Source organism: Carica papaya, chromosome 3 (assembly GCF_054855325.1).
Source record: "Carica papaya isolate Zhongbai chromosome 3, ASM5485532v1, whole genome shotgun sequence".
In the NCBI taxonomy this organism is placed as follows: domain Eukaryota; kingdom Viridiplantae; phylum Streptophyta; class Magnoliopsida; order Brassicales; family Caricaceae; genus Carica; species Carica papaya.
The window spans coordinates 31511992-31538044 of NC_142311.1; the positions used below are offsets into that span (position 1 = coordinate 31511992).

General features: G+C 32.8%; 4 protein-coding genes across 10 annotated transcripts; 2 read left to right on the forward strand and 2 right to left on the reverse strand.

Moving 5' to 3' along the window:
• Positions 1–5292: 5292 nt before the first annotated feature.
• Positions 5293–11407, reverse strand: LOC110819973 (adenylyl cyclase). 5 transcript variants are annotated; one of them, XR_002540776.2, is made up of 12 exons: positions 11095–11407; positions 10427–10534; positions 10189–10343; positions 9982–10075; positions 9676–9746; positions 9477–9583; positions 9180–9301; positions 8453–8541; positions 8223–8282; positions 7661–7762; positions 7361–7509; positions 5293–5716 (listed from the first exon to the last, which is right to left on the reverse strand). XR_002540776.2 is itself a non-coding variant. In XM_022049332.2 (12 exons), the coding sequence occupies exons 1-11, from the start codon at positions 11252–11254 to the stop codon at positions 7411–7413; spliced, it is 1167 nt and encodes a 388-aa protein (XP_021905024.1). In that variant the 5' UTR covers positions 11255–11407; the 3' UTR covers positions 5293–5716; positions 7384–7410. The 5 variants fall into 5 exon arrangements, 3 of the variants coding, with proteins under 3 accessions (XP_021905024.1, XP_021905023.1, XP_021905025.1); XR_002540775.2 differs by having other exon boundaries at positions 5293–5754; XM_022049332.2 differs by having other exon boundaries at positions 7384–7509.
• A 216-nt stretch (positions 11408–11623) lies between these two features.
• Positions 11624–16061, forward strand: LOC110819957 (transcription termination factor MTERF8, chloroplastic-like). Of its 2 annotated transcripts, none has more exons than XM_088216505.1 (2): positions 11624–13009; positions 15224–16061. In XM_088216505.1, exon 1 carries the CDS (start codon positions 11809–11811, stop codon positions 12961–12963), a length of 1155 nt encoding a protein of 384 aa, XP_088072631.1. In that variant the 5' UTR covers positions 11624–11808; the 3' UTR covers positions 12964–13009; positions 15224–16061. The 2 variants fall into 2 exon arrangements, with proteins under 2 accessions (XP_088072631.1, XP_021905004.2); XM_022049312.2 differs by having other exon boundaries at positions 15294–16061.
• Positions 16062–16880: 819 nt separating this feature from the next.
• LOC110820001 (CHY-type/CTCHY-type/RING-type Zinc finger protein) lies at positions 16881–20886 on the reverse strand. Of its 2 annotated transcripts, none has more exons than XM_088216507.1 (12): positions 20271–20886; positions 20072–20159; positions 19887–19943; positions 19722–19754; positions 19525–19602; positions 19289–19332; positions 19154–19194; positions 18189–18271; positions 18020–18111; positions 17838–17907; positions 17648–17689; positions 16881–17385 (listed from the first exon to the last, which is right to left on the reverse strand). In XM_088216507.1, exons 1-12 carry the CDS (start codon positions 20318–20320, stop codon positions 17260–17262), a joined length of 804 nt encoding a protein of 267 aa, XP_088072633.1. In that variant the 5' UTR covers positions 20321–20886; the 3' UTR covers positions 16881–17259. The 2 variants fall into 2 exon arrangements, with proteins under 2 accessions (XP_088072633.1, XP_088072634.1); XM_088216508.1 differs by having other exon boundaries at positions 19289–19360; positions 20271–20323.
• A 3412-nt stretch (positions 20887–24298) lies between these two features.
• Positions 24299–25637, forward strand: LOC110819982 (kinase-like protein). The gene is made up of 2 exons (XM_022049339.2): positions 24299–25069; positions 25150–25637. Exons 1-2 carry the CDS (start codon positions 24565–24567, stop codon positions 25353–25355), a joined length of 711 nt encoding a protein of 236 aa, XP_021905031.1. The 5' UTR covers positions 24299–24564; the 3' UTR covers positions 25356–25637.
• Positions 25638–26053: the final 416 nt, after the last annotated feature.

Sequence of the window (26053 nt, forward strand, 5' to 3'; positions counted from 1 at the left end):
AATACACTTCTTCGCTTACGATACATTTATTTTTTTATTTGATAATAACACAATAATAATTTAATTTAATTAAACTTCTTTTGCTTGCAACTAGTATAACATGTGTCTACAAAATCCCCCACATACTCTGCAGCTGTAAAATACAAAACCAAATTTCAGAAGTGAGATAAAGATAACTAAAAATTATAAGTAAGAATTGGAGAAAAATATACCGGGAGAAATGTTGCTGACAATAGAACTTGCACAATCACTAGTACAACTGTAAAGAGCTGGATTGGGATTAGTCTTGCAGCCAACCATGCAAAGACCAAAACAAAGAGCAAAGTTGATCGGTTTAGAAATTTGGAGGATGCATTTTCCCACGCACTCTTTGCCGCAAGCCCATGAAAGTTCATTTGGAACTCCACCTTGTTGCGCATGTGCCCTCAACACCATCGCCAATATAGCTAATAAGACTGTTACGAATCTGTTGAGTTTATTACATTTTCCCTCCATTTCTAAATACTTAATCTCTTTTTCTTCAAGAATTTCTTGTTTTTGTACCAGCTGTGATGATGGAAAACTAAGATTAACTCATATTTATAGATGTTTTAGCCCATGTAATATCACTTTTTACCATAATAAAAAATTTACAAATTGACTGCTAAGAGTTAATTTTCATTAACTATAAAAAGGTAAAGAAATCACTGATTAATCTCTTTATGGCAATTCATTTACATCTATATATTGCTTTCTGGGATTATGTTTCAAGTAGAAATCCATAATTTCCTTGATATAAAATTTTTTATTTCAAAAAACTTGGGTAAATTTTCTTATACACCCAGAATATTCCACGATTCTCTCAATTAAATCTGGGAATTGATCCAAAAATTTTCGAAAATCATATCTATTACTTTGTATAGTAAAGGTTCCTCAAGTGCAAATGTTTCTTCAGAATCTATAAGGAAAGAAAGATAAGGTAAGCTCATAATTCAGTGAATAATTTTAAAATAGAATTAGTATGTATTAAAGAAAAGAAAAGATTTAGGTAATTCCCAAAACAATCTTTAGTCTAAGTTTTCGACTAAATACATTAAACATTTATAACTTCAAATAAAATTTTTAAAGTCTTTAGCAGATTACGATCACATTATATTCCTGTAACAAAAAGTAAAACTATAGTTAACTCGTAGGTAAAGGTGAATTTCGGCCTTCTACTTTTTTTGTTAAAGACCAAACAACCAAACAAGTGCTTCTATATAGATCAAATACGGATGGTCTTTATTTTATGCCACCACCAACTTCAAAGATGGAGAATGTGGCATAATTGATCTTTGATGACCGGCATAGAAAATTGGAGTATCCAAATTCCAAGTCTGTGTCCAAAATAATTCAGCAAAATAACCTAGTTTCAAGTCCTTCATGCTTATCCTCCAAGTGCAATGTGTGCATTATGGGAAAAATATCCAAACATACTCTTCCTAGTGTCACTCAGCACAGTCAAGCTTTTTTGGAGTAGTATTTTATGATGTTTGGGGTCATTCCCTTACAATTTTCAATCTTGCCTTTCGCTATTTTCTTATTTTGTTGATGATTTTACCAAATATACCTGAATTTTTATTTTATTAAATATAAGAGTGATATTTGTGATTACTTTATCAAGTTTTAATTTTTAGTTGAAAACAAATTAAATTTAAAAAATTAAGACTTTTAAGTCAAATTAGGGCAGTGAATACCAAAAATTACATCACCATCTCACTAAACATGACATCCTCGATCGCCTTACATGTCCACACACGCATGAGCAAAATAAAAATTGAAAGAAAAATAACTAACTTTTGATGACCGACATAGAAAATTGAAGCATCTAAATTCCAAGTTAGTGTCCAAAATAATTCAGCAGAACAACCTAGTTTCAAATGATTCTTCCTTGGCCTCCAAGTGCATTGTGTGCATTATGAAAAAAATGTCTAAACACAATCTTCCTAATGTCACTCACCACTGTCAAGCTGTGTTAGAGCTAGTATTTTCTTATGTTTAGGGTCCTTCCCTTATAATTTTTAATCTTGGCTTTCGCTATTTTCTATATTTGTTGATGATTTTACTCGATATACCTAGATTTATTTTATTAAATATAAGATTGATGTTTGTGATTACTTCATCAAGTTTTAATTTTTAGTTGAAAACTAATTCAATTTAAAAAATCAAAGCTTTCTGGCTCGATTAGGGCAGTGAATACTGAAAATTACGTCACTATCTAACTAAACACAACATCCCCCATCGCCTTGCATGTCCACACACGCATGAACAAAATAAAAATTGAAAGAAAAATAACTGATCCTTGATGAGCAGCATAGAAAATTGGAGCATCCAAATTCTAAGTCTGTGTCCAAAATAATTCAGCAAAACAACCTAGTTTCAAGTCCTTCTTCCTTATCCTCTAAGTGATTTATTTTATTAAATATAAGATTGATGTTTGTGATCACTTTATCAAGTTTTAATCTTTAGTTGAAAACCAATTCAATTTAAAAAATCAAAGCTTTCCAGTCCTATTAGGGCTGTGAATACCGAAAATTACATCACCATCTCACTAAACACGACATCCTCCATCACCTTGCATGTCCACACACGCATGAGCAAAATAGAAATTGAAAGAAACATAACTAACTTTGATGATTGACATAGAAAATTGGAGCATTTATATTCCAAGTTAATGTCAAAAATAATTCAATAAAACAACCTAGTTTCAAATTATTCTTCTTTGGCTCCAGGTGCAATGTTTGGAGTCAGTCATTAATACTTTTGTAAGCAAGATCAAATACTAGAGGGTCTAAATTTTTATATGAAATGAAATAAGGTGTTAGTTACATCACTTGTGATATATCATATTATTTATTGATTTGCATACCTAAATTATTTATTATTATTATTTTGATTTTTTGTTCTATTTTTATTTATTTTTATTATCTTCTTTTTATCTTCTTTGTGATGTGTATATTGTACTCCATTCATTTATACTCGATTTACTATATTATTTACAAATCACAAGGGAGATGGGAATTTAAAATACATAAAATTAAAAATAAAAACTAAAACCTAAAAAACAACATTACAAATCATAAGTTCATGTATGATTATTTACCATAATGAAATAAATTGATTAAATACATTTAATTGCATATTACAAAAATTAAACCATCATAATCTCCTCTTATTAATTCATTTTATTCCTATTGTTATTATGATTTGAAGTTGAATTCCTTAATTATGCTTAGTTTAGCCACAGCAGGAGTTTCTTAATTTTTTCCACAATGCCAAGATTAAATATAATATATGAAAATTTAGATTATAAGCATAGATTTAAGAGCTAGAATTTTGTAAATTAATTTTGTAAAAAATTTTAAACTAAAATTGATAATGTACTTTTATTGCTTCATCATTTACAAACCGTACAATACATTTACTCTTATGGATAATAACACAATAATAATTTAATTTAATTTAATTTAATTCAACTTCTGTTGCTTGCAACTAGTATAACATGTGTCTACAAAATCCCCCACATACTCTGCAGCTGTAAAATACAAAAACAAATTTCAAAAGTGAGATAAAGATAACTAAAAATTATAAGTAAGAATTGGAGAAAAATATACCGGGAGAAATGTTGCCGACAATAGAACTTGCACAATCACTAGTACAACTATAAAGAGCTGGACTGGGATTAGTCTTGCAACCAACCATGCAAAGACCAAAACAAAGAGCAAAGTTGATAGGTTGAGAAATTTGGAGGATGCATTTTCCCACGCACTCTTTGCCACAAGCCCATGAAAGTTCGTTTGGAACTCCACCTTGTTGCGCATGTGCCCTCAACATCATCGCCAATATAGCTAATAAGACTGCTACGAATCTGTTGAGTTTATTACATTTTCCCTCCATTTCTAAATACTTAATCTCTTTTTCTTCAAGAATTTCTTGTTTTTGTACCAGCTGTGATGATGGAAAACTAAAATTAACTCATATTTATAGATGTTTTAGTCCCACGTAATATCACTTTTTACCATAATAAAAAATTTACATATTGACTGCTAAGAGTTAATTTTCATTAACTGTAAAATGGTGAAGGAATCACTCATTAATCTCTTTATGGCAATTCATTTACATCTATATATTGCTTTCTGGGATTATGTTTCAAGTAGAATTCTTTTTCTTCAAGAATTTATACAACACTTATTGTTCTTGCTTAGACCCTGTCGGGATGCTCATATTTATAGATGTTTCAACTAATTGTAATATCACTTATTACCATAACAAAAGATTCATACATTTAATAGCTAAGAGTTAAATTTGATTTCAATGAAAATGTAAATGAATCACTTGATTAATCTCTTTATACAAATTCATTTATATTTATATTTATATTTATGTATTGCTTTCTGGATTAAACTCAGAGTATAAATCCTTAATTTCCTCAATGTTTTATAAATTAATTTAACAAAATTAAACTCGATCCTTTACGTTATGAAAATGTCTATTTTTAGTCTATTGTATATTTCAAAGTTTTTAATTAGCAAATTTTCTAATGTAGAATTTTTTATTTCAAGAGAAAAAAATATTGAATATTACAATTCTTATACACCGAGAATATTTCATGGTTCTCTTAATTAAATCAGGGAATTAATCTTAAAATTTCAGGAAATTAAACATCGATTACTTTATGTTCTTGCCACATCCAATCTAGGCAGAAAATTATCAACTTCTTATGTTTGATTAATTAAATGACATAACACTCTAATAGTGTCTAGTAGAAAAGAAAATTAAAATTTCCAATTCCAAACTCTTATAATATATCATCTCATTCTTTAAAAAAAAAAAAAATTATAATTCATCAAAAGGTAAGCTTGATCCAAAATTTCTGAAGGAATAGGTTCAAGCTCAAGAATAAGAGGCAGGCATAGGAGGAAAGCTAATAAAGGAAGAGGCACAGAGACAATGAAGAAAAAGAGAGACATGAGAGAAAAGATATACTTTGAATTTTGATCTCCTTCAAACCATCATCTCTAATCTTCTTCCTATCATTAAATTTTCGGGTCTGTACTTTAAATTTAATTAAAATATATATACAAGGACTATATTTATTAATATGTTTTAGTAACATGGTGTCAAAACTAGATTATAATATAAAAAAAAAATAGTGATAAATGAAAATTACCATAGTAATAAAATATAATAAAATAATAACTAAATCTTCTAAGCTACCGATCGCTCCAAATAGAGGAACGTACAGTTACCTCCTATATAGAAACACATACTATATAATTGTCAATAAATAATAAGTTTATCAATTATTAAACTTTTAAAATAACAGGGGGGTTAAAGCAATCAGTTAACATGATGATCATCCCATTTTTTCATAATTTCTCTATCAACAGTTATAGGTTTCTTTAGCTTTGATTCCAAGTTGACAGATCACCTGGTTTGCTCTTTATTTTGTAAGGCTACAATACATTGAGTGAAAGTCTTGCATGCATATTAGATGCCTAAAAGGGGAGATAACAAGACTGAATAAGTCAAAGAATTCCATCTGAACTAAATGGGAGGATGCTAGATGTACTCAAATCCAAACTCCTCAATCGATGTAACTATATCCAGCAATGTAGTCTTTTTTTCCGAGATTCAATCACCAATTCGACAGTGTTGGCGCACTGCACAAGTCTTCACCATCTTCATAAACACAAGGCTGAAGATGTGGGAGCAAATCTTTCAGTCAATAATTGCCTGGTAAGACCAACAGTTACAACAGTCTTAAATGGCCATGCATACTCCATTATTGACATGACAAGAATTTTATGAGTTGGGAGGTGTTTTTTTTTTTGGGGTGGGGGGGGGAAGGGGAGGGGTTTGGGTTTATGAAAAAGGGAAATTGTATATACATAAGAAAAAAATATGATAAAGAGAAGAAATTAAAAATAAAAATGAAAAGAGATAGATGGGTCGTTGTTTTATCTTGACAAATATGTTTGGCTGGGCAGAGTAGTCAATTGGTGAGAAAGATGAAGAAAGGCAATCTTGTCGTTGATTCTTAGATCTTCCTTATTCCTGTAGTTTATTCAGAATACAAGGCGGCAAAATTATTTCTTTAGAGTATGACGTTTCTCTCTATCTCCCTCCATGTTCTGCTACAGATTAGTCATGCAAAAGAGATTTACTTGTATCACTTTTGCCTTAAGTAACTCAAGAGAGAAAAAATTGAAACTCAACTCCAATCTTGGTTTAACTCAACTAAACTCAGATTATGGAATTGTTGTAATCAAGAACAAAACAGAAAAAATTCAAAATTCGTAGCTTTTTTACAATATTTTAAACCCAAATTCTTTAATCATATTAACATTGCATATTAAACACATGCATCAAATCAAATATTCCATGCAATACTATATCTCCATAACTGTTACTCTTCAACCGCACAAGGACATTGATGCTTAGACCACATCTAGGACAAACAGAATAATTACATTGACATCCTAACACCAAAAAAGAAGAGAACCCCATGACGATGCTTTAGGCAAGGGTGGAAAATACCATATTAGATCGACAACTCTCTTAAGACACCCCAAATCCCTCTTATTGTTCTTGCTTATCCATCAGGAAGAAATAGAGGTTGATTATTTTTCTTCTCTTGGGTCAAATAGAAGTTAAGTTTGAAAACAACAAAAATACGGAAGAGATAACAGTGTGTGCAGTGTGGTGATGATAAATGAGAGAAGCAAAATCTGAAAATGTCAACTAAACCAACAAAGGGACCTATTGTTCTCCCGTTATTTCTCTCTTCTATTTCGCTCCACTATCAATCATAATTCAGGTATTTCTTTTTTCCTTTATGACCTCCTGACTAATTTCCAGGTTAGGATATTTCAAGGCACATGCAATCGCATCTCCCAGCCCTATTTGAGCCACACTTCAAATGGTCCAAACCTTGCCTATAAGGCTTTATCTTGTAAAATAAACCTCTTAAATAAGTCAGAAGAAGAAATTTCATTTAATCAATTTGTAAAACAAAAAATATTAACAGGCAATAATTTTTAACTAAATCAAGCATCAGACTGGAAATATGTGCCCATCCCAGTACCTACAAAGAATAATCAATCTCATAATGATACAACCATGCATTTGGCATAGGCAACCTTTCATAAAATGGATGCCCAATCTTGTGCTATCTATTCATCTAACCTAATTGGGCTACCAGATCTCAAGTTTCTTTGTTTTTTTAAGGCACCGAAGCATGAATTGGTTCCATCTCAAAAGCAAAAACACGAATTGGGAGGGGACAAGTAAAGAGAATAAATGGAGTTTAATGCAACTTGAAAAAGTCATTAGCAAAAACCTTGCTTCAAGTGAGAAAGGTACCAATAAATGCTCATGCAGCCTCCCACATTAGATAGGAATAGTGTCTTTCAAAGGAGCACCTAATCCAGTCTTTTGAAGATGGGTAACCATGGTAGTAACATCAGTGTTCAAAGCAGCAGCCAATCCCTGATTTCAGTATAATAAAAGGGCAAAGCCATTTGAGCAATTAGGCCAACACATTGACTAAGAAAACAAATATAGGAGTTTTCATTTTCAAATAGTTTGAATATATATATCATTGAATATATATATATATATATATCGTTGAACGCTATACCTTATCGTCCCCCATTTGGTGTTTAACAACATCCAAAGGCCATTCATTTACCAACTTCTGAAGTTCGACCATGATAACTGACTTCTTCTCATCGGGTAGAGTCTGATATAAATGTCAACAGTTCACAGAGTGAGTAAAAAAGTACAAAATACATAAGCAAAGATATGAATTTGAATTCTTAATCAGTAGGTCCAAGACATTACCTTCTTATTTGATTTTACCAGACATATCATATATAAAATGAACTTGTATAATAACTTATCTGTTTTAGATATAGTAAAGCACAGTTCTCACAGAACCAAGGAATTAGGTTTCTCCAGGTCGCAAGCATGAACCTATACCTGATATGACCAATACTGCCCCATAGAGGCCATAGAATATTTCTACACTTCAAGGTTGTTTCTTGAGTAAGGTGAAAAAGCATATTTGCTTCCCCCTTTCAATAAATGGTACAAAGAGTTGGCAAGTGCTGGCTCAAGATTCAAGAACTGCTATCACACAACTCAAACACAAAATCCTTTTATTATATAGATATACCAGAAATAAGTGACACCTAATTTACCTGATTAAGGACTTCAATAACAGCAGCAGCATCCTCAGGCTTGTGTTCAAGTAGAAGACCCTACAAAATGAGGCAGGTATTTTTATATAAAGCAAAGTTCTAGATAGTGGACACCACAGAGGTCAGCCAAACAAGAGGCCCCATGATGCTCAATCCATTGGGTAATCACAAAAACTATGAAAATTCAAATTGAACCATGACTTGAAAATAGATGATATAAGATTTATCACCTTCACACATGAAAATCCACTAGCAAGAGTGTGATGCTTGAAAGACTCGAATCTCTTCTTCTCAATTTCCCATAATGACTTATTGTCTCCTGTAATAAAGAAAATGTAATGAATTTAGAAATAAAATATTTGGCCTTAAGTGTCTCCACCAATAAAGTTAGAAACCATAATAACCAAAGCAGAGAAGAAGATTCATATAAATGAAATGCAATCAGGAAATCAAGAACCACATGCAAGGCAATTTTGCTCTTGAGGAGTTAAGCTCCCCATCTTCAGCCCTCTTGGCTCTCTGTATGAATGTGGGTGGGTTTGCCATAACAGCTCTCCTTTTCAACCATCCAGAGACATGCTAGCAACAACAATATTTACTTCAAATGGCCAGCAGAATACATCTACAAATGCAATATATGAGAAGCATCTGATGTGATGCAACGAAAAACTAACCATTCAATAAATACTAATAATCCTAAAGGTAAATAATCCTAAAGGTGAGTCTGCAGTATCAAAACCAGTAAAACAACCATATATAAGATCTTCTAACAGACATTGATCATGCCATAATTTCTAACTCTTCAGATACATAGATCTATTTCTTCCATGTTGTCCCAACCAGACCATGCTTGCCAATAAGACACTAAAATTCATGTTTAATATGTGACAATAAATGGCAGGATATAAACAGAAATGGAACAATGAACTAGCGTGAAACAATGTCACTTGCAGAGACCTATTTTGGCAGCAAATGTCATCCATGTGTCAAATGTCGTTTTCCGAAATTTAACTCCAGCTTTTGCAAACCTTTTTGAATACTTGGTCAGCAACTCCCAATTATTCAGATCGTAACAAATCCTGCATATGAGCATTTTAATATAATGTTAGTATCTTCTTAAACAGTCCAAATATATTGTGTCTACATGCATATAATACATATAAAGTGAATGATACATACTTCTTGGTAAGTACAGAATCTGGCATTTCCGGAAAGCAAAACAAAAGAATAAAGTCATAGTAACTTCCAATATACCTAAAAACAATATCAGCCGTGCCAGGTTGTAATGGTAAACCATTCCTCGTCACTAGTTTTAGAATTTCAACCATGAGCTCTAAATCCTTGTGATCTTGAGCATATGACTGCAGTCCAATAGCAAATATTTAAAGATTGTGAAACACAGATCACAAAAAAATGCCAAATGCATAAAAGAAGACTCAGTTGCCCCTAATACCAGTAAATGGTGGGCCGAACCAATACTAGGACTCAATCCATATACGTTATGTTTGCACAAAGTTTTCTTTCCTGCATTCAACATTTTAGGAATGTCAATATCATTATAGGCTGTTAGTTATACACTACACAAAACTTCTTTTCTAAGTTTTGCTGATGCAAAATTTTAAATGCAAGAAAGAGAGGATTAATATTATGTTCATATTTTTGTAAAGCCCTGATTTAAAGTAATGGAACAGCTTAATGATGTCCACATTATCAGTAAAAATCAGGTTTCAAGCATCGAAAAGACAGTGGAAAGGCATACCAAAGTCAAGGGCCCCAACACGAACACATGTCTTAGCAATTTCTCTGCAAAGATTGCAATTAAAATTGGCATGAATGTGAAGATTTGACAATCTCTGCAACCAAAAACCAGCATCTTGAAGTATCAATAGTTAACAACTAAATTTTGCATTTAGAAAGACAAATATAGAAATATAACATATTAAAAATGGGTGCAACAGGAACTAACAAATCTTCGAAGATTCTGCAAAATGTCAAATAAAAGTTCAATATCATCTTGATTCTGACAATTTTCAATCAGTGACCACAACCAGGCATTTGGGGGCATTGATCGCTTAACATTTACAGATTCCAGCATTTTATCATATAGTTCCTTCACAGCCTCTGCATTCAGAAATTCAAAGCAATTAACATAAAACAAACTTAACAAACATTCACAAATGAATTGTGCAGAGAAACTCAAGAACCTGTTGGACTGCTCTCAGCACTTCCTGCTTTCGTAGAAAAAGACGCCCCCCATGTCATTGAATAAACCGGCACAGATGGTATCTGGACATAACTGCCTTGACTAAAGCCTGCAAAACTAAGTACATTAATATTGCCAAATCATTATCTCAGTTGGAGACTCCATTATATTAAAGAGAAAAGTATCGTGGTCAATATTTTTTGACAGATTATAATTTCTATGTTCAAACAATTATTTGAACCACAGAGATGCTCTACTTAATTGAGAATAACACAGTTCTTTGACCTATTTATGTGGCAAATTTTCATTTTCCAGCCGCATAAACAAGTAACTAGCTAGTCTGTTCGTGTGTATGTGTGTATGTGTGTATGTGGTTATATATATAACCTCCAAAAATTTCAATACTTTACTTCATTTATACTTCTTTCGTCTTCTAAATGTTCTTCAACTCTAGGAGAAATCCTAAAAACCCAATCATTTTTATACACTACGAACTCTTAAAAAAGTAAAATAGAAAACAAAATGCTCTCATCAAGTAATCAGAGTTAAGGGAAAGCAGCTCAATCTTCAAGCATCACAGCCAACACAGACGACATGAAAACAACCAGAAACAAACGCATAATCAATTTATGTCAGTGGCAACGCATACATGAAATATCCATGTGGTACCTGAAAAGAACGAAATTTGAGAAAAGAAAGCTTCTTGGCCTTGCCATTGAGGAGAATGAAGGATTTGAGAAAGAGAAGGAAGAGCTCCGTGATTGGTGTCGCCGATAATTGGGGGTTTCAAAACCCTAGCGAGCTTGCGCGATTTTGAGAGCGCTTGCATTGGACCGAGTGGGTAACTGAAAAGGAAATGAATTCTCTGAGTTAATTTGGAGGATGTTTGGAGGGAGCAATGCGCCTTACAGGCCTATGGCTAGTCGTGTACTGTGAAATCTAATCAGGGTTTAAGGTAGAAGAAAGGGAGATCAGAATCACATACTCCCCACCCTATCGTTTGTACCATGGACTTGCATTTTTCTGATTGACTAAACTCACTTTGGTCATCACTCATCATCTGATTAAAACTTAAAAGTAGTTTAAAAAATGTTTAATACTTAATCATAGGTATTAATAACTTTTACAAATTTTCTAATATATAAACTTTACAAAAAATTAATTCGATAAATTTATAAATAAAATTAAATATTTTACAAACTGCACTTAAACTGTGCGTTTTAACTGGTCTGTCTCTTCGAGTTTGACAGTGTCGAGCCAGTTTCCCCGCTGAACCCTCTCGTCAAATCTCTATGATTTTTCTTCTGGCGGGATCCAATTTTGGTTTTCTTCTGTCCTTTCGGAGTTTCCGAATTCTCATATACTCTTCCATTTCAATCTTCAATGTCTTTTATTCATCTTCTTCGCAAAACCATCAATATCACATCATCAGGTATCCCTAAACTTCACGTTCTTCAACATTGGGAGTTCTTAGTGTTATCTTCTAGATACATTTGCAGCGAACCAAAGGAGCATCGATTTTCAGTCACATACCTTATAAACAAATGTGGGTTATCTCCAGAATCTGCTTTTTCAGCTTCAAGGTATGTTAATTTTGAAACCCCGGATAAAGCCGACTCTGTTCTTGCTCTCTTCGAGAATTATGGCTTCTCGAAAACGCAGATAGGAATTCTCGTTAAGGGTCTTCCTCAAGTGCTTTCATCTGATCCTGCAAAGACCCTTCTCCCCAAACTCGAGTTTTTCCGCTCTAGATGTGTTTCGACTACTGACATCACGAAGATCTTCTGCTACAATCCGGGACTATTGAAAAGAAGCTTAGAGAAGCATATAATCCCTTCGTTTAATATCTTGAAAGAGTTGCTAAAATCAGAGGAGAAGACTATTGCTTCGATCAAACGATTTGGAAAGATTCTGTTGATTGATCTTGACACTTTCTTTGTACCGAATATCAACGTGTTGAGAGAATATGGAGTGCCTGAGTCGAAAATCATCACTCTAATTCACTACCAGCCAAGGTCGATTGCAGGCAAGACCCATATATTCAGAGAGAATGTTGAGGAAGTAAAGAAAATGGGATTCAATCCTTTGAGGTTGAAGTTTGTTCTGGCAGTGTATGCATTGAGGACAATGAGCAGATCCACATGGGACACCAAGTTCAAGGTTTATAAAAGATGGGGTTGGTCTGAGAAAGATATAATTGAAGCTTTTAAGAGGCATCCATGGTGTATGATGGTGTCTGAGAAAAAGATTATGGGAGTAATGGATGTTCTTGTAAAAGATTTGGATATTGATTACTCTGAGATTGTTCGACGTCCTAGTATTATTTCATTGAGTTTGGAGAAGAGAATTGTTCCGAGGGGTTTAGTTGCTCGAGCTTTGTTATTGAAAGGCTTGCTTAAGAAAGGTTTCAGCTTGGCTAAATTTTTTGAGACTACAGAGGAAGTTTTCCTTAAGAGCTTTATAAACTGTCATGAAGATAAGGATGAAGTTTCTCAGCTGTTAAAAATATATGAAGAAAACTTGATTCTTTCAAGATAATGCAGAACTGGGTGACAAAGAAAGTGCAGAGTGCGGCTTTTATGGTGTATGTTCCGGTTCCCTTGATTAACAAATTGATTTAGTTTTAGATATTATCTAGTTTTTATTCTATGTGAATGCTATACTAATTCATTTACTAATCCAATTTACCTCCCTACTATCCTGCATGGAGTTTTCAATTGATTGTTGTGTCACATCATGTGATCATAGAGCTATCTGCTTTTGAATTTGAAGTTTATCTTGCTTATGGTTGCTAGTGAATTATCTTTTAACTCAACAGAATACATACTTACATTATATGTCCCGTACGTTTCTTTCTCACTTCTATTTGTGGAGCTTATTTTATGATGGTTTTGTTGCATTGAGTTAGACTTCCACTTCATTGCTTTATAGTTATTGCAGTGAGATTAATTATGCTTCTAGCAGAGGCAACTTGCACATGATATTTTTCCTTTAGTATTATATTTACCTTAGCCTGGAAAGTTTTGAATGAGCAGTAGTGTGGTGCTCTTGGCTGATATAGTTGTTTCTGAACATATATAAAAATAATGCCAAAATACTAAATTCATCTCTGTATTATAAACTTAATGTCTGTACTTTTAAAAATATTCTGATTTAGTTCTTAATCGCAAATGCACACTAATGCTATTGGTGGTTGTGTCACGTTGTAATGAATTGAACACATGTCACATTCTGGTTAGAAGAATTTGCACGTTAGATGTCACGTGTATACTGATGTGGCATTGGACATAGCAAGTTTTAAAAATCTATAAACCCGTGAAACGGTCCAAAAATAAATAAATAAAACTGGTTTGAACCAATCTGTATGCTGTCCCAACAAATGATGAGCTGGACAATTCCAATAACTTCCTCATTGACTTCCTCAATCAATGATGAGCTGGAAGTCGTGCAGAAGGAGAGGAGTCTTTACAAGTCAATACTGCAACTTATCGCAACTTGATAAGATGCACGAGGCCTATAGGAAGCTCTTAAAGGGGGCAGATGCAAGGCGCAAGAGGATTTATGAGTTAGCAGAGAAGGTTGCGGACGGTGTTCTCCGCTAACTCATAAATCCTCTTGCGCCTTGCATCTGCCCCCTTTAAGAGCTTCCTATAGGCCTCGTGCATCTTATCAAGTTGCAGTATTGACTTGTAAAGACTCCTCTCCTTCTGCATGACTTCGAGCACTGTTTGTTCTTCCCCACCGTGAGAGACTGTCACTGGAGGCAGTCCACGTTAGCAGGGTGTGGGGAAAGGACTAGTTCCTCAAGTGATTTAAAGAGGGAAGAGTTGATCTCCTCCAATTTTGCTTAGGCCCTATCAATAGTCTCATGGTTGGGGTGAGGCCCCAATGTGCAAAGGACGAATTGGATCTGGGTAACATCAGATATAACGTTGATCAATGAAGCCAAGGCCTTGGATTGGTTGAGGTGGCGCATCCAGGTAACAGTTTCTTGGGTTTGATGTGGAAATGAAGGAGGAGGAGGAAGAGGACAGAGAGTGTGGGGTGGCAGTGACCATGGAGGAGGAGAAATATAGATTAGGGGTTATGTAAAATTTGAAGAGAAATGGAGGTAGGATACCAGAGCGATGAAGCCTATTTGCCACTGCAAAAGGAGTGGAACTTAATAAAGAAAAAAGAAAGATAACACCATAGAAGAAGATGCAGGAATGCTCCTGCATCTTCTCTTTCAATTAAACGCTAATATTGAATCTATAGGGAAAAGATGCAGAACTCCCAATGGTAAGGAAGCAGAGGAGAGGAGAAACAAACATGGAAGAAAAGCAGTGCGGAGTTTATATATAGACCGGTTCAATTGATAAAAACTGGTTTTCTTTATTTTTTTAACTGATTCATGGGTTCCAAATTTCCAAAATTTTAAAACTCGTTACATTAGGTATCATATCGCCAATGTATCATATCGCCGGACACATAACATTTGATGTACATATTAATCCAACTAGAATGTGGCATATGTCCAACTTGTTATGTGACTACCATTAACAGTAATAGTCTGCATTAATAGTTATTGATTAAATCAGAAAATTTTTTAAAATACAGAGACTAGATTTGCAAAACAAATTAGTATACAAAGCAATTTGAATATTTTAAAATAATATAAAGACTAATCTAATATTTTAGTGTAAGAATAAGTATTTAAGAGAAATATGCATAAGATATGAGAGGTTGAATTACATTCAAACAAGATCATAAAGATATTAGAAAGGAATCACTAATTTTTTTTCCATTGGATTCTCAGGATGCATTAGGAAAGTAGTGATACCAGAAAATAACATCCTATTCACTGATAGCCATTTTCCCATCCACAGGACCAGAGACAGAAAGAGAATACGTACAAGGAGGCCAAAGAACATTTATTAACAAAAGGAATCTGAGATGTCGTTATTCATGATGATGAAGCTCCATTGGCATTCCTTTGCTGTGTGAACCACTTGCATACAGTTTCCAAGTCTGCGCCATCACCAGTTAAGAAAAGATGGTCTGGACCAATTTCCGCTGCATGAATTTGTCTTCTGGCAAAAGAACCTTCGGCCGAGTGCATTTGTGTTCTCGCAAAAGAACCTTTCCTCTCCATGAAAGAAGGAAACTCATACACAAACGAACACAGTTATACTCCCAAGAGCAGCAAAATATGCGGTGACTTTGCCATGATAAATGCCCTTAAAACCAACAATTCCATGTTCTTGTTTATGTGAGCACACTTTTGGCAGGCCTTCGTTGTGGATGATGATTGTCCACTCTTATGCAGTCTTGTCCACTGAAGGCGTGATCAAGTAATCAACCCAGTAGAGAGGGGAAGTGACAGGGTTGGTGCAGATCTCCGCCAACCAAAAAGGGTTAGAATCAGCCGAGCAAGAAACTCTGTTCCACCAGAACTCACTCGAAAGAATATATGGATTTGTAGCAGGAAACAGAAGTTGTTAGGGAATGGAACATAGTGATCTGTGTTGAGTAGAAAAACACAGAGCAGATCAGAAGGTGAAGGTGATGGCTTTTCTTTTTCTCTTTTGAAGATGACGAAAATTGAAAAGTTCAATTAATTTTTCTATTCAATGTTAAATGTCATGTTATCTTAATGATTTTAAACTAAAATGTATCTTGGTGAGAAAACAAAAATATGAAATGGGTCCCTTTTATTTTCGTCTAATCTTTAATCCGAAACAAAAAAAAAAAGTCATTCTAATCTTTTACTCAGAAGCAAAAATCACATCTTTGATTCATGGTTTGAAGAGAATGAACACACTGCATTACGTTTTTCTGTTGCCACTATTCATAAATGTCAATATCTTAGTTTGAAAATTAAGCAAATAAAAAGATTGATGAACAGTGTGTAACAAATGACAAAGCCAAAAACCATATTAGATAGGCTACAGCTTACTGGTAAATAAGTATTTCAATCTATATGCATATGGATTTGCGCTCACGGGATGTGTTTAAAAGAAAGTACATATATATATATGTATACAGATATATATTTCTGTTGCCACTATTCATAAATGTCAATATCTTAGTTTGAAAATTAAGCAAATAAAAATATTGATGAACAGTGCAACAAATGACAAAGCCAAAAATCATATTAGATAGGCTACAGCTTACTGGTAAATACGTATTTCAATCTATATGCATATGAATTTGCGCTCACGGGATGTGTTTGAAAGAAAGCACCTATATATATATATATGTATACAGAGATATATAGATATAGAGAGAGAGAGAAAGCAATCATTGATCTACTTTACCCCTACCATATAATGATAATGAGGATAAGAACTCAGTAACTGCCAACCAAAAGAGCATCTTTTTGGGGATTCACAAGTGAGAATCATACAAATCCAATCTCAACAGAGAATCAAATGGAAATCATAACTGAAACATAAGAAAGAAATGCCTGAAAATAGAAAAACCACATCAAGATTCTGCATTTATCAATTTCAAAAACCATTGTAATCCATAAAAGGCAAACAATGCTCCCTTGAATATCTGTATGTATAGTTTTTACATCGACCTAGATGGGTTTGGGTTTCAATTTTGGAACTCCATAAATTGGAGGAAAGAATAACCTGGGGAAAGTCACTGGTGCACATGGTCAATCATTTTAATCTTATGATACATGATAAGATTACAGAATCGATGTTTTAAAATTATATATGTATGGATACTACTGTTGGACTGACTTGGACATACAACGAAGAATCATCCACCACTTATGTTTTCATTCTCAGGATGCTTCAAATGTGCCTACCTTACAGATACATTCCTAAAACCACCATCTTGTCATTGAGGAAGAACTGGAGGAGCAATTGTGCGAGTATTGTATGATTTGCAATGGCTGCATTTCTGACCAATTATGTGAAAGTAAACTTCAGTTGTGTCATTGCAATCATTACAGAGGATCCAAACCTGCAATTTCATCTCTTTCACTTAGCCTTCAAGTAAGTTATAGTTGCTATGAATAGAAACTCTTTAGATGATAACTTGGGATCCCATGTTGATTCAGACCAAATAATGATATTATGCTCACTTGACATAACGTCATGCATTTCAGGAATTTAGTTTAGCCAGAGCCCTTGAATAAATAAAATATATGCATCTTCACAAAGACAATAATGAGATGTGTGGCATCCAGTTAATAAGAGGAATAAGGAGAAAAACTTGTTGGCACCTTTCTGTCGCGGTAGTCATCAGGCATGACAGTGTTTTCTATCTGTAACAATAGATTACAACAAATATTATCTTAGGATGAATCTGTCACAAGCTAGCTTGACCAACATATCATCAGATCTTAAATGCAGAAATACAAAGTTCCCCTGCAACCATACTCAATTTGAAAAGCTAATACAAAAGAAGCTCACCTCCTCATCTATTCGCTGCCATGTTTTGGACATGTCAATCACTGACTTGGAGCATATTGGACAACAATATCTGTGTGGCATCACAAAAATCTAAGTAATCAAATTCAGATGCTTTGATTTGTATCTGACAAAAATGTTCAAATACCACAGATTAGGCAACAAGAGGAACAAGGATCACTCACTTGTCACGCTTTATCATTTCATGGTAACACTCTGAATGCATCGTGTGCCCACATTTCATTACCGCAGTGTCTTTCAGCGAATCAAAGAGGTACTGCAGGGTGAGCTTGCAAATGTTAGAACTCTGAGAAACTTTCCACTTCATAATTGGATGAGTTTGTAAACACAAACCTCAAAACATATGGGACAGTGGTGACGCATAGAGTTCTCAACACACAAATGATTATTGCGCAGGCCAATCGAATAGCATGACCCTGCTCCAAAACAACACTCATAATGTAGAAGATCGTAAAAAAATTTATTAGACTAGAAATAACTATTCAATAGTATAATAGAAAAGAAACAGTAGACAAATATAGGTGGAAGGAAATTCAGATATTAGTTCCTAGCACATCAAAGGATATTCTCCACTTATGTCAAACTCAATAAGTTTAAGTTGACATAATCCACCCGTTGCACATTCTAATTTTCCATTTCTTGACGTCTTTTTCATAAGAGCACGGGGTAACAAGTGGCTAAAAGTTCCAGAATGTAGGCCCATATTTGATTACCCTTTTTAATATGGCAAAATTCCAAATTCTTCTCCTCTATCTTTTTTTGTTATTATAGCAACTTTCCAATGTAACCAACCTTTTTTTTTTGTGAAATACAAAAACCCCCATCATTAGAAAATATCTGGAACAATCTATCTCGCACTGCTAAAATTCCGGCAGCCAAGAGCTGGTTATGTGGACCAATTTTGTTGTCTGCAGCTGTGTTAACTTACTGCCTGGGTAATACTAAACCCAGCCAGCTCGGCCAGCTGCACACTGACATAACAAATTTTTATCAAATACTTAACAGTTATGCTAAGCATATGACTCAAGTTGATGCTTATAAGCTCTAAGCAGTTACAACCTAAATAGAAAAAACCAATCCAAAACGGCCCAAATTGTTCAAACAAGCAAAGCCAAGACCCAATTACTCCATTGAAACCCAACACATTTCTTGCAACAATTGTTTAAGATACTTATGTTACCCAACAACTAAACGAATTGAACTCATTCATAAGATAACCAATTGGGAATAAATATATTTTAGTAAAATGAAGTGTCCCTATTAATAATGAGAAAAGGAATACTGCACTGAATGCTTACCGCACTTCTTGCAGTGAAAGAAGTTCTCGCGGCCACCAATTCTGTTTTGAACATGATCAAAAGTCGGTATTAATGTCATAAATTCATAAAAGGTCATGAGGAACAAAGCCATATGGGTTCATCTGAGCTACTGACCTGCAAATCCCACAATCATCACAATGAAACTGCCCTTTCTTGGTCTGCAGCAAGCATAAAGGAAAGTTAAACCTACAGAACATAATGATGAAAATGATACAACAATTGTCACATCTAAATACAGTACAACTCAAACCAGAGAGAATTACAAATCAATTAGAATATTATAGATATTCCACTGAAATATATTCCTTTGTCCTAATTTTAGTGGTTAAATCTGCAAGTAGAACCCTTACATCATCGTCATAGAATCTGCAAATCTCACAGAAATATTCCCCCATGCTAACACCGCAGTTTGTACAAACTTGAGCAACCTGAAAAATATGTTGAGAAGTATAATGTTAAATTAAATAAATTAAGATTGTAAAATCATTCCATGCCAAATCAAGACCTCATAAAGAAACTCATTATAAAAATCTAGATAGATATATACCGGCTGCTCTGTATCACAAACTGAACATATAACCTGCAAGATCATTGCAAACCCCATACATCCAATTGTTAACAGCCTTCTTATGTATATGAACTTCATGAAAAGTGAAAAAAAGAAAATAATAACAGAAATTGAACAAGAAAGGAAGACTCGCATGAATCATACTTGGCTAACATCTTGTCGAACAATCTCATGGCGATCACTGAAGTTTCTCAACATGCTCTAAACAATCCAAAGCATAGCCAAGCATAATAAAGAAAAAACACCCAGATCAAGATATGGCAAATAAAGTACTATTGAGCTAACAGATCAATAGACCAAACCAAAGCAATAACCAGTTATGGCCATACCGTGGCCTCGTTATGACAATGGCGACAAGAGAAGACCTCGTTGCAACAAGGAGCTCTTATCCTGCATCTCCTCCTATAATGCTTGCATCTACAAGAAACGGGACAAAACCCATAAAATCAAGCGTAAACAGAAATTCATACCAATATGTAAAAAGAAAACAAATGAATGAAACCCGAATCAATCAAGAAGTGAAAATACCCATAACCCATCTTCCCAAAATGAAGGCGTTCATTAGCGGAGGCTTCCATTACAACAGAGAAACTAATTTTGCAGAGCCCAGAAGAGAGAGGAAGGTACGGAGGGAGGAAGTGTTTCCAGATTTGGAAGATGGGTTTCCTTTTGGTTGTTTGTCCCAGTCCTCGAAAGGGAAAAGATTAGTCCATTTCAGAAATATATATTATATTTATATGATTATCAATTCAGAGAAAATAAAATTAAATATTATAATAAGACACTGTTAAATGAGATTGACACAGGATAAGGTGGTGACTTGGATGGAAAGGGTGCGGGCGCCGAAACAGCAGCGAATAGAATCGGAGTGAAGGTTCGTTTTGTGGGCATTTTTGCAAACAGCTGGAAGACGCAGTAAAACAAAACGAAGGATTTCCAATTAAACAGCTAAAATGGCGATAAATACAACCAAACTGAAAAGCAAACAGACGCCATTTTTAAGTTTTATGTAAAAGTGACTTGGACTTAGTTTTCTTCAAGAAAGAGAAAAGGAGATTTTGGGCATTTTGTTTTGGCCGATTGGAGAGTTGGAATCGGGAATCGTTAATGGCGGTGATGAGTGTTACTGAAAAAGACAAGTACGAGACGGCCAATGAGAAAATGGAAGCGTATAGATGAAGTGTTTATAATTGATAATCAGTACTCTTTTCTATAATTCATATGTAAATCTCATTTTTTTTAATCTAAAATTAACAGTAAATTTCAAAATACAAATTAAATATTATGTGTATATATATATATATATGTAATTGGCACATATATTATTTTTAATTATTTTTTCAAACATATATATATTAACATAGTTAATGATTTTCTCATGTATTAACAAATTAAATACTAAATATTCAACTATTAATTAACCAATTTTTTACTCGGTATCTAATTTATAAAAAAATTATTTAATTTTTCAATTATCTTTAATAAAATATAAAAAATTAAAAAAGTTATCTGTATAAATTAAATTTTTTAGTTTTTTATTATATTAAAAAATTAAATTTTTACGATCTAAAATCAAATATAAAAATTTACTCAATTAAAAATAATACTGCGTGAAAAATTTATTAATAATATTTAACCAACATAATTCAGTCATATATATATATATATATATATATATTGGAATTACAATGATTGTGTCATTTTAAAAGTAGTATTTTTACAACCAACAAAAATAAAATGAAACTAACTTAACGTCCATAAAAAAAGAATACATATATTTTTTTTTTTTCTTAGTTTAAGACAAAATATGAGAGAAAAGCTGAAAGAAGCAAAATAAAATGTAAGTATATATGTATATATATATATATATGTATGTATGTATATGAAATGACATGAGCAGATCCGAAGAGTTGCAGGGGGAAGTGTATTTTTCTCGTACACTTTCCCAGTTGTGAGTGATGAGATTTGGTATTTGCTTCAATGCCCAAAATTCCTTTTCAAAAAGTTGTAAACTCCCTTTGCTGCCGCATCTACTTGCCTTGCGTTTTCAGATACGTCAAAAACTGTATATATATATATATATATATATATATAATTATACCTTGGTTAGCAATATATCTTAAATTTAATATTTTATAATAATAATAATGGGTTATATATCAAATTATTATGAAATATTTAAAATTTATTATAAAAGCTTAAATATCATAATATTTTTCTAAATAAATCTTTTAAAAAATAAATATATATACACACAAACAACAACATTAATAATAATAATAATAAATCTTATAAAGAAAACATTAGATGTTTCATGATCTGATATATATATATATATATATATATGTGTGTGTGTGTATAGATATAAATAATAATATAATAATTAAATAGTTGTTTGTATTAATTAATGTATGCAAGTTGACATATGAAGGTGATCATGGGTATCTTGCAAGTTGGCTATTTCTCTTCTCTTCTCTCTTTCTCATCCATCCCCATCAACAAATTATAATCTTTAAAAGAAATTGAGTAGCTACAACATGTTCGTATTATATTATATACGATACTTGTAACATTTTTTCGATCAATTTAAATATTTAAAACGAAAAAATAAAATGATATCAGAATTTATTAGGATAATTTAATTATCATAACTCATAAATACGTAAACACATGAAGTATTTGTTTGTTTTTTAAATTAAATGTTTATCTTTTTCTTTTTAAAAAAATAATTTTAGATTAATTATTTATAAATTGTTGGTTATATATATTTGGGAATTTCAAATTTTTACATTTTGTATTATTTGCATTAAAATATTTTTTTTAAAAAAAATAGTAAATTAATTAATAAGTAGAAGAAGTGTATTGATTAGAGGGTTGGAATATATTGTATTAGAAGATTTATGGGAGGCCACATTGAAAGTGTGATATTGGCATCAATTATGACAATATTTTTTATATAATTAATTAAAATTATATTTATAGAAAACTAATCTTACTCCCTTCTAACTCTTTCATTTCAAAAAATTTATTCTCTTCTATATTATCAAGCAAATAATCATTCAAGATCGGTAATCATTATATGAATGAGAGTTAAAAAGTAATTTAATCTTGTTGTAATTATTAAAAAAATAAATTTTATAATTAAATAAATATTTAAAAGAATACAAATTTTACAATACTCATTAGACAATTTCACATTCAAACTCGTTATGCATTCATTCGTTGAAGTTAATAATTTTCTTATCTCATACCCTTATATGTTTTTTTCTCTTATGTCTTCGCTGTATATATAGACACCGAAATTGTTTCATTGTCTTTCTCTTATTTGTTGAATCTTAATTTTCTAACAAGATTAATTTCAATTCAATTTTTCAACAAAGTTAAATCAAGTTTAGTTTACGTCATTTGTATCCACCACCATCAATAGTATATACACCCCATGAGAAAGTACAATAAATACACAACAATAGCATCACGATTAAGTTATTAGTAGTCAAAGCTAGTAACATTAGCACTACCAAAGAACTCATCCTAGCAGGAAAGGACTTAAATAATTATAGAAGTTGAGAATTTGTGTTAATTGATACAGTCGTTTCATTGAAATTCATATTTTCTTAAGTTACACAACAAATACCCTCCTTTATTTGAAAAATCAGTTAAGAAATATATTTTCTCCCAATAAGTATATAAACCATATCTTTCAATTGAAGAGCTTAATTTCACTTTTATCCCCTTCTAGTTCATTGAAAATTTGTGAGTTTAAGGATTTGATTTTAAATTTAATAAATTAAAAAAAATTAATTAAGATATTCGTAGCAGTCTTATTAAGTTGTCATCATACATATATATATATATATATATATATATATGGATGTTGCTCCACCCTTAAATAAGTCTTGTTATTTATTTTCAGCAGTTCAAACTGCCGTCCATATCCATAAGATTTTATGTAGAAGTGTCTTTAACCCTAATTCAAAAAACTAATTGAGGGGATCAACAAAGTATTTCATAAAATTTTTAGGCATAACAATAGGACTTCAGTTCTAAGTATAACTAATTAAGTGAAGCTTAAGGAGCTCGATAAATCGGTAGACTCAATCCAACCCAACCCAGCCCGGCCCAAACTGTCGCCCTTCACTCCCAATAGCCGAAAACTTTATACTCGAAATTGGAAATGGATGCTAATTTAAGTCTAATTCAAAGGCCTAATTGAGGTGATCAATAAAGTTATTCATAAAACTTTTAGGCATAACAATAGGATTTCAGCTCTAAGTACGAGCTTAAGGAGCTCTGACAGCATGTTAAACTCGATCTAACCTTAACCAGCCCGGCCCAAATTGCTGCTCTTCGCTGCCAGTAGCCGAAAATTTTAAACTCAAATTGGAAATGATATAATAGAATCCAGGTAATGTACTAACTGCCAACAAAGTTGGATGCTAATTAAGTTTAAAAAATGTGTTAAGCCTGCCTGCCTGCCTGCCTGCCTTAGTTTACACGCCTAAAAATAAACAAATCCCCCCCTACTCCTCCTCTTCCTCTTCCTCTTCCTCTTCCACTAATAGAGCTTGCCAATTAGACATGACAAATCTCTACCTTTAAATTCACACCAAACCCCCTCATCTATTCAACCAACGTGCCCAGCATAAATTAAACCATAACAGATCAAAACTAATCATACCCTCCATTTTCTTCTTCTTTCTCTCTCAATTTTTATATAAACCCTACCCAGATTCCTCCTCCTCCCATCTCCTCTCTCCATTCCTTCTATTCATTCATATATACATAGTTGTCTGTATTATCAACATTTTCAGAAATCAAAAACATGGGCTGTGGGAAATCAAAGCATGCCGTATCAACTGAGAACACCACCACCGTTCTCAAGAAATCTTTAAGTAGTGTTCAATCCAAGAAGATGGAAACGAACGTTGAGAAGGTCACAGCTGAGGAAAAGACTAGCACTGTCTCAATCAATAATGACAAAGCAGCCGATATCAATGGTGATGGTGATGAAAACCCAGATAAGAAAAATGAAAAAGAATTGTCTGGTGGTGATCCTGTCAAGGTTGAAGAAGATGGTCATGGCGTTAAATATGAGAAGAAGGAATCAAGTGGGGGAGATATCATTAATTGTGTTGCAGAAGATGTGAAGGATGAGGTTAAAGATCAAAAAGTGGAGGAGAAAGAGGTTGATAAGAAATTACCAGAAGGTTTGGTCTCAGAGGAATCAACAAACCAGGAGTTGATGGAGGAGGAAGAAAAAGAGGAAACTAATGCAGGTCCAGAAGGGGGACAATTGGCAGTGGAAGACATAAAAGAAGATCAAAAGGGTACGTCATGATATAAATTCAAATACATTTTTTAACTATATATTATATCTTTCGGCATATAATTTCATTCCATCTTACAGAATCCAAAGAAATCAAGACTGAAACAACAACAGGTAGAGAGGAAACCAAGATTGAAACGACAGAAACAAAAGAAGCCGAAACTACTGCAACTCCAACAACAAAGGAAGATGAAACAGAAGCTTCATCAACAGCCACTGATGAGAAGGAAAAGCAGGCGGATTCAACCGGTGTTTCGGGTACTGATCAAGAGCCAAAGACAACATGAAGGTTGAAAAACTTAATATGAAGAACTGAAGCAATTAAAATTTGTTGTTGATTCACCGTCTCTGGTCCTTTGTGATTATCAATTGTGTTGTTAATTAATTTTGTTTATCTTTTAATACTCTTTTAGAGTTTCTGCTGCTCAAAACCCCTCGTGGTATATTGATGAGGGTGTGGATAAGTTAGGCGTCAAAGTTAGAACAAGAGAAACAAGAGATTTGTCTGTAACTCTTCATATCTGTTTATGAATTGTGTATTCATTACTGAATGTTAAGAAATACAAATTATTTTTTATATGCACGATATGTATACCAGATTAATTACGTGTTTACACATATATATATATATGTATATATACACAAACACATCAAGAAGAAAAGAATAAGAAATTGACATTCGGACTAAGTGCTGTCCAATAATGAAATACTAGACGAGTGTAGCAATACTTGAGTTTGATTAAAATATTAGCTTACCCCCTTAAGTGCCTACCTCAACTTCTTATTTTTGCTATCAAAAAATATAAGTTTGAATAAACACTAAAAAAATAAAATAAGTGTTCTAAGTAAAAGTACAAAAAAAAAAAAAAAAATTAATACACATTAACTTTATATTTTATTGATTTATTATTTTAAGATTTTTAAAATACAATATTAATTTATTTTAATATTAAATTATATATATATATATATATATTGTAGATAA

Bases quoted from the DNA above. Each gene is read 5' to 3' on its own strand.
- LOC110819957 (XM_088216505.1), top strand. From the start codon at position 11,809: ATGTCTTTTATTCATCTTCTTCGCAAAACCATCAATATCACATCATCA.
- LOC110820001 (XM_088216507.1), bottom strand. From the start codon at position 20,320: ATGGAAGCCTCCGCTAATGAACGCCTTCATTTTGGGAAGATGGGTTAT. The intron at 19,755-19,886 runs GTATGATTCATG...ATGATCTTGCAG, and splicing joins TTCGACAAGATGTTAGCCAA to GTTATATGTTCAGTTTGTGA. The intron at 19,333-19,524 runs GTAAGGGTTCTA...TGCTTGCTGCAG, and splicing joins GCAGATTCTATGACGATGAT to ACCAAGAAAGGGCAGTTTCA.
- LOC110819973 (XM_022049332.2), bottom strand. From the start codon at position 11,254: ATGCAAGCGCTCTCAAAATCGCGCAAGCTCGCTAGGGTTTTGAAACCC. The intron at 10,535-11,094 runs GTACCACATGGA...TTAGTTTTGCAG, and splicing joins TCAAATTTCGTTCTTTTCAG to GCTTTAGTCAAGGCAGTTAT. The intron at 8,542-9,179 runs GTCTCTGCAAGT...TCTTTATTACAG, and splicing joins GACATTTGCTGCCAAAATAG to GAGACAATAAGTCATTATGG.
- LOC110819982 (XM_022049339.2), top strand. From the start codon at position 24,565: ATGGGCTGTGGGAAATCAAAGCATGCCGTATCAACTGAGAACACCACC. The intron at 25,070-25,149 runs GTACGTCATGAT...TCCATCTTACAG, and splicing joins CATAAAAGAAGATCAAAAGG to AATCCAAAGAAATCAAGACT.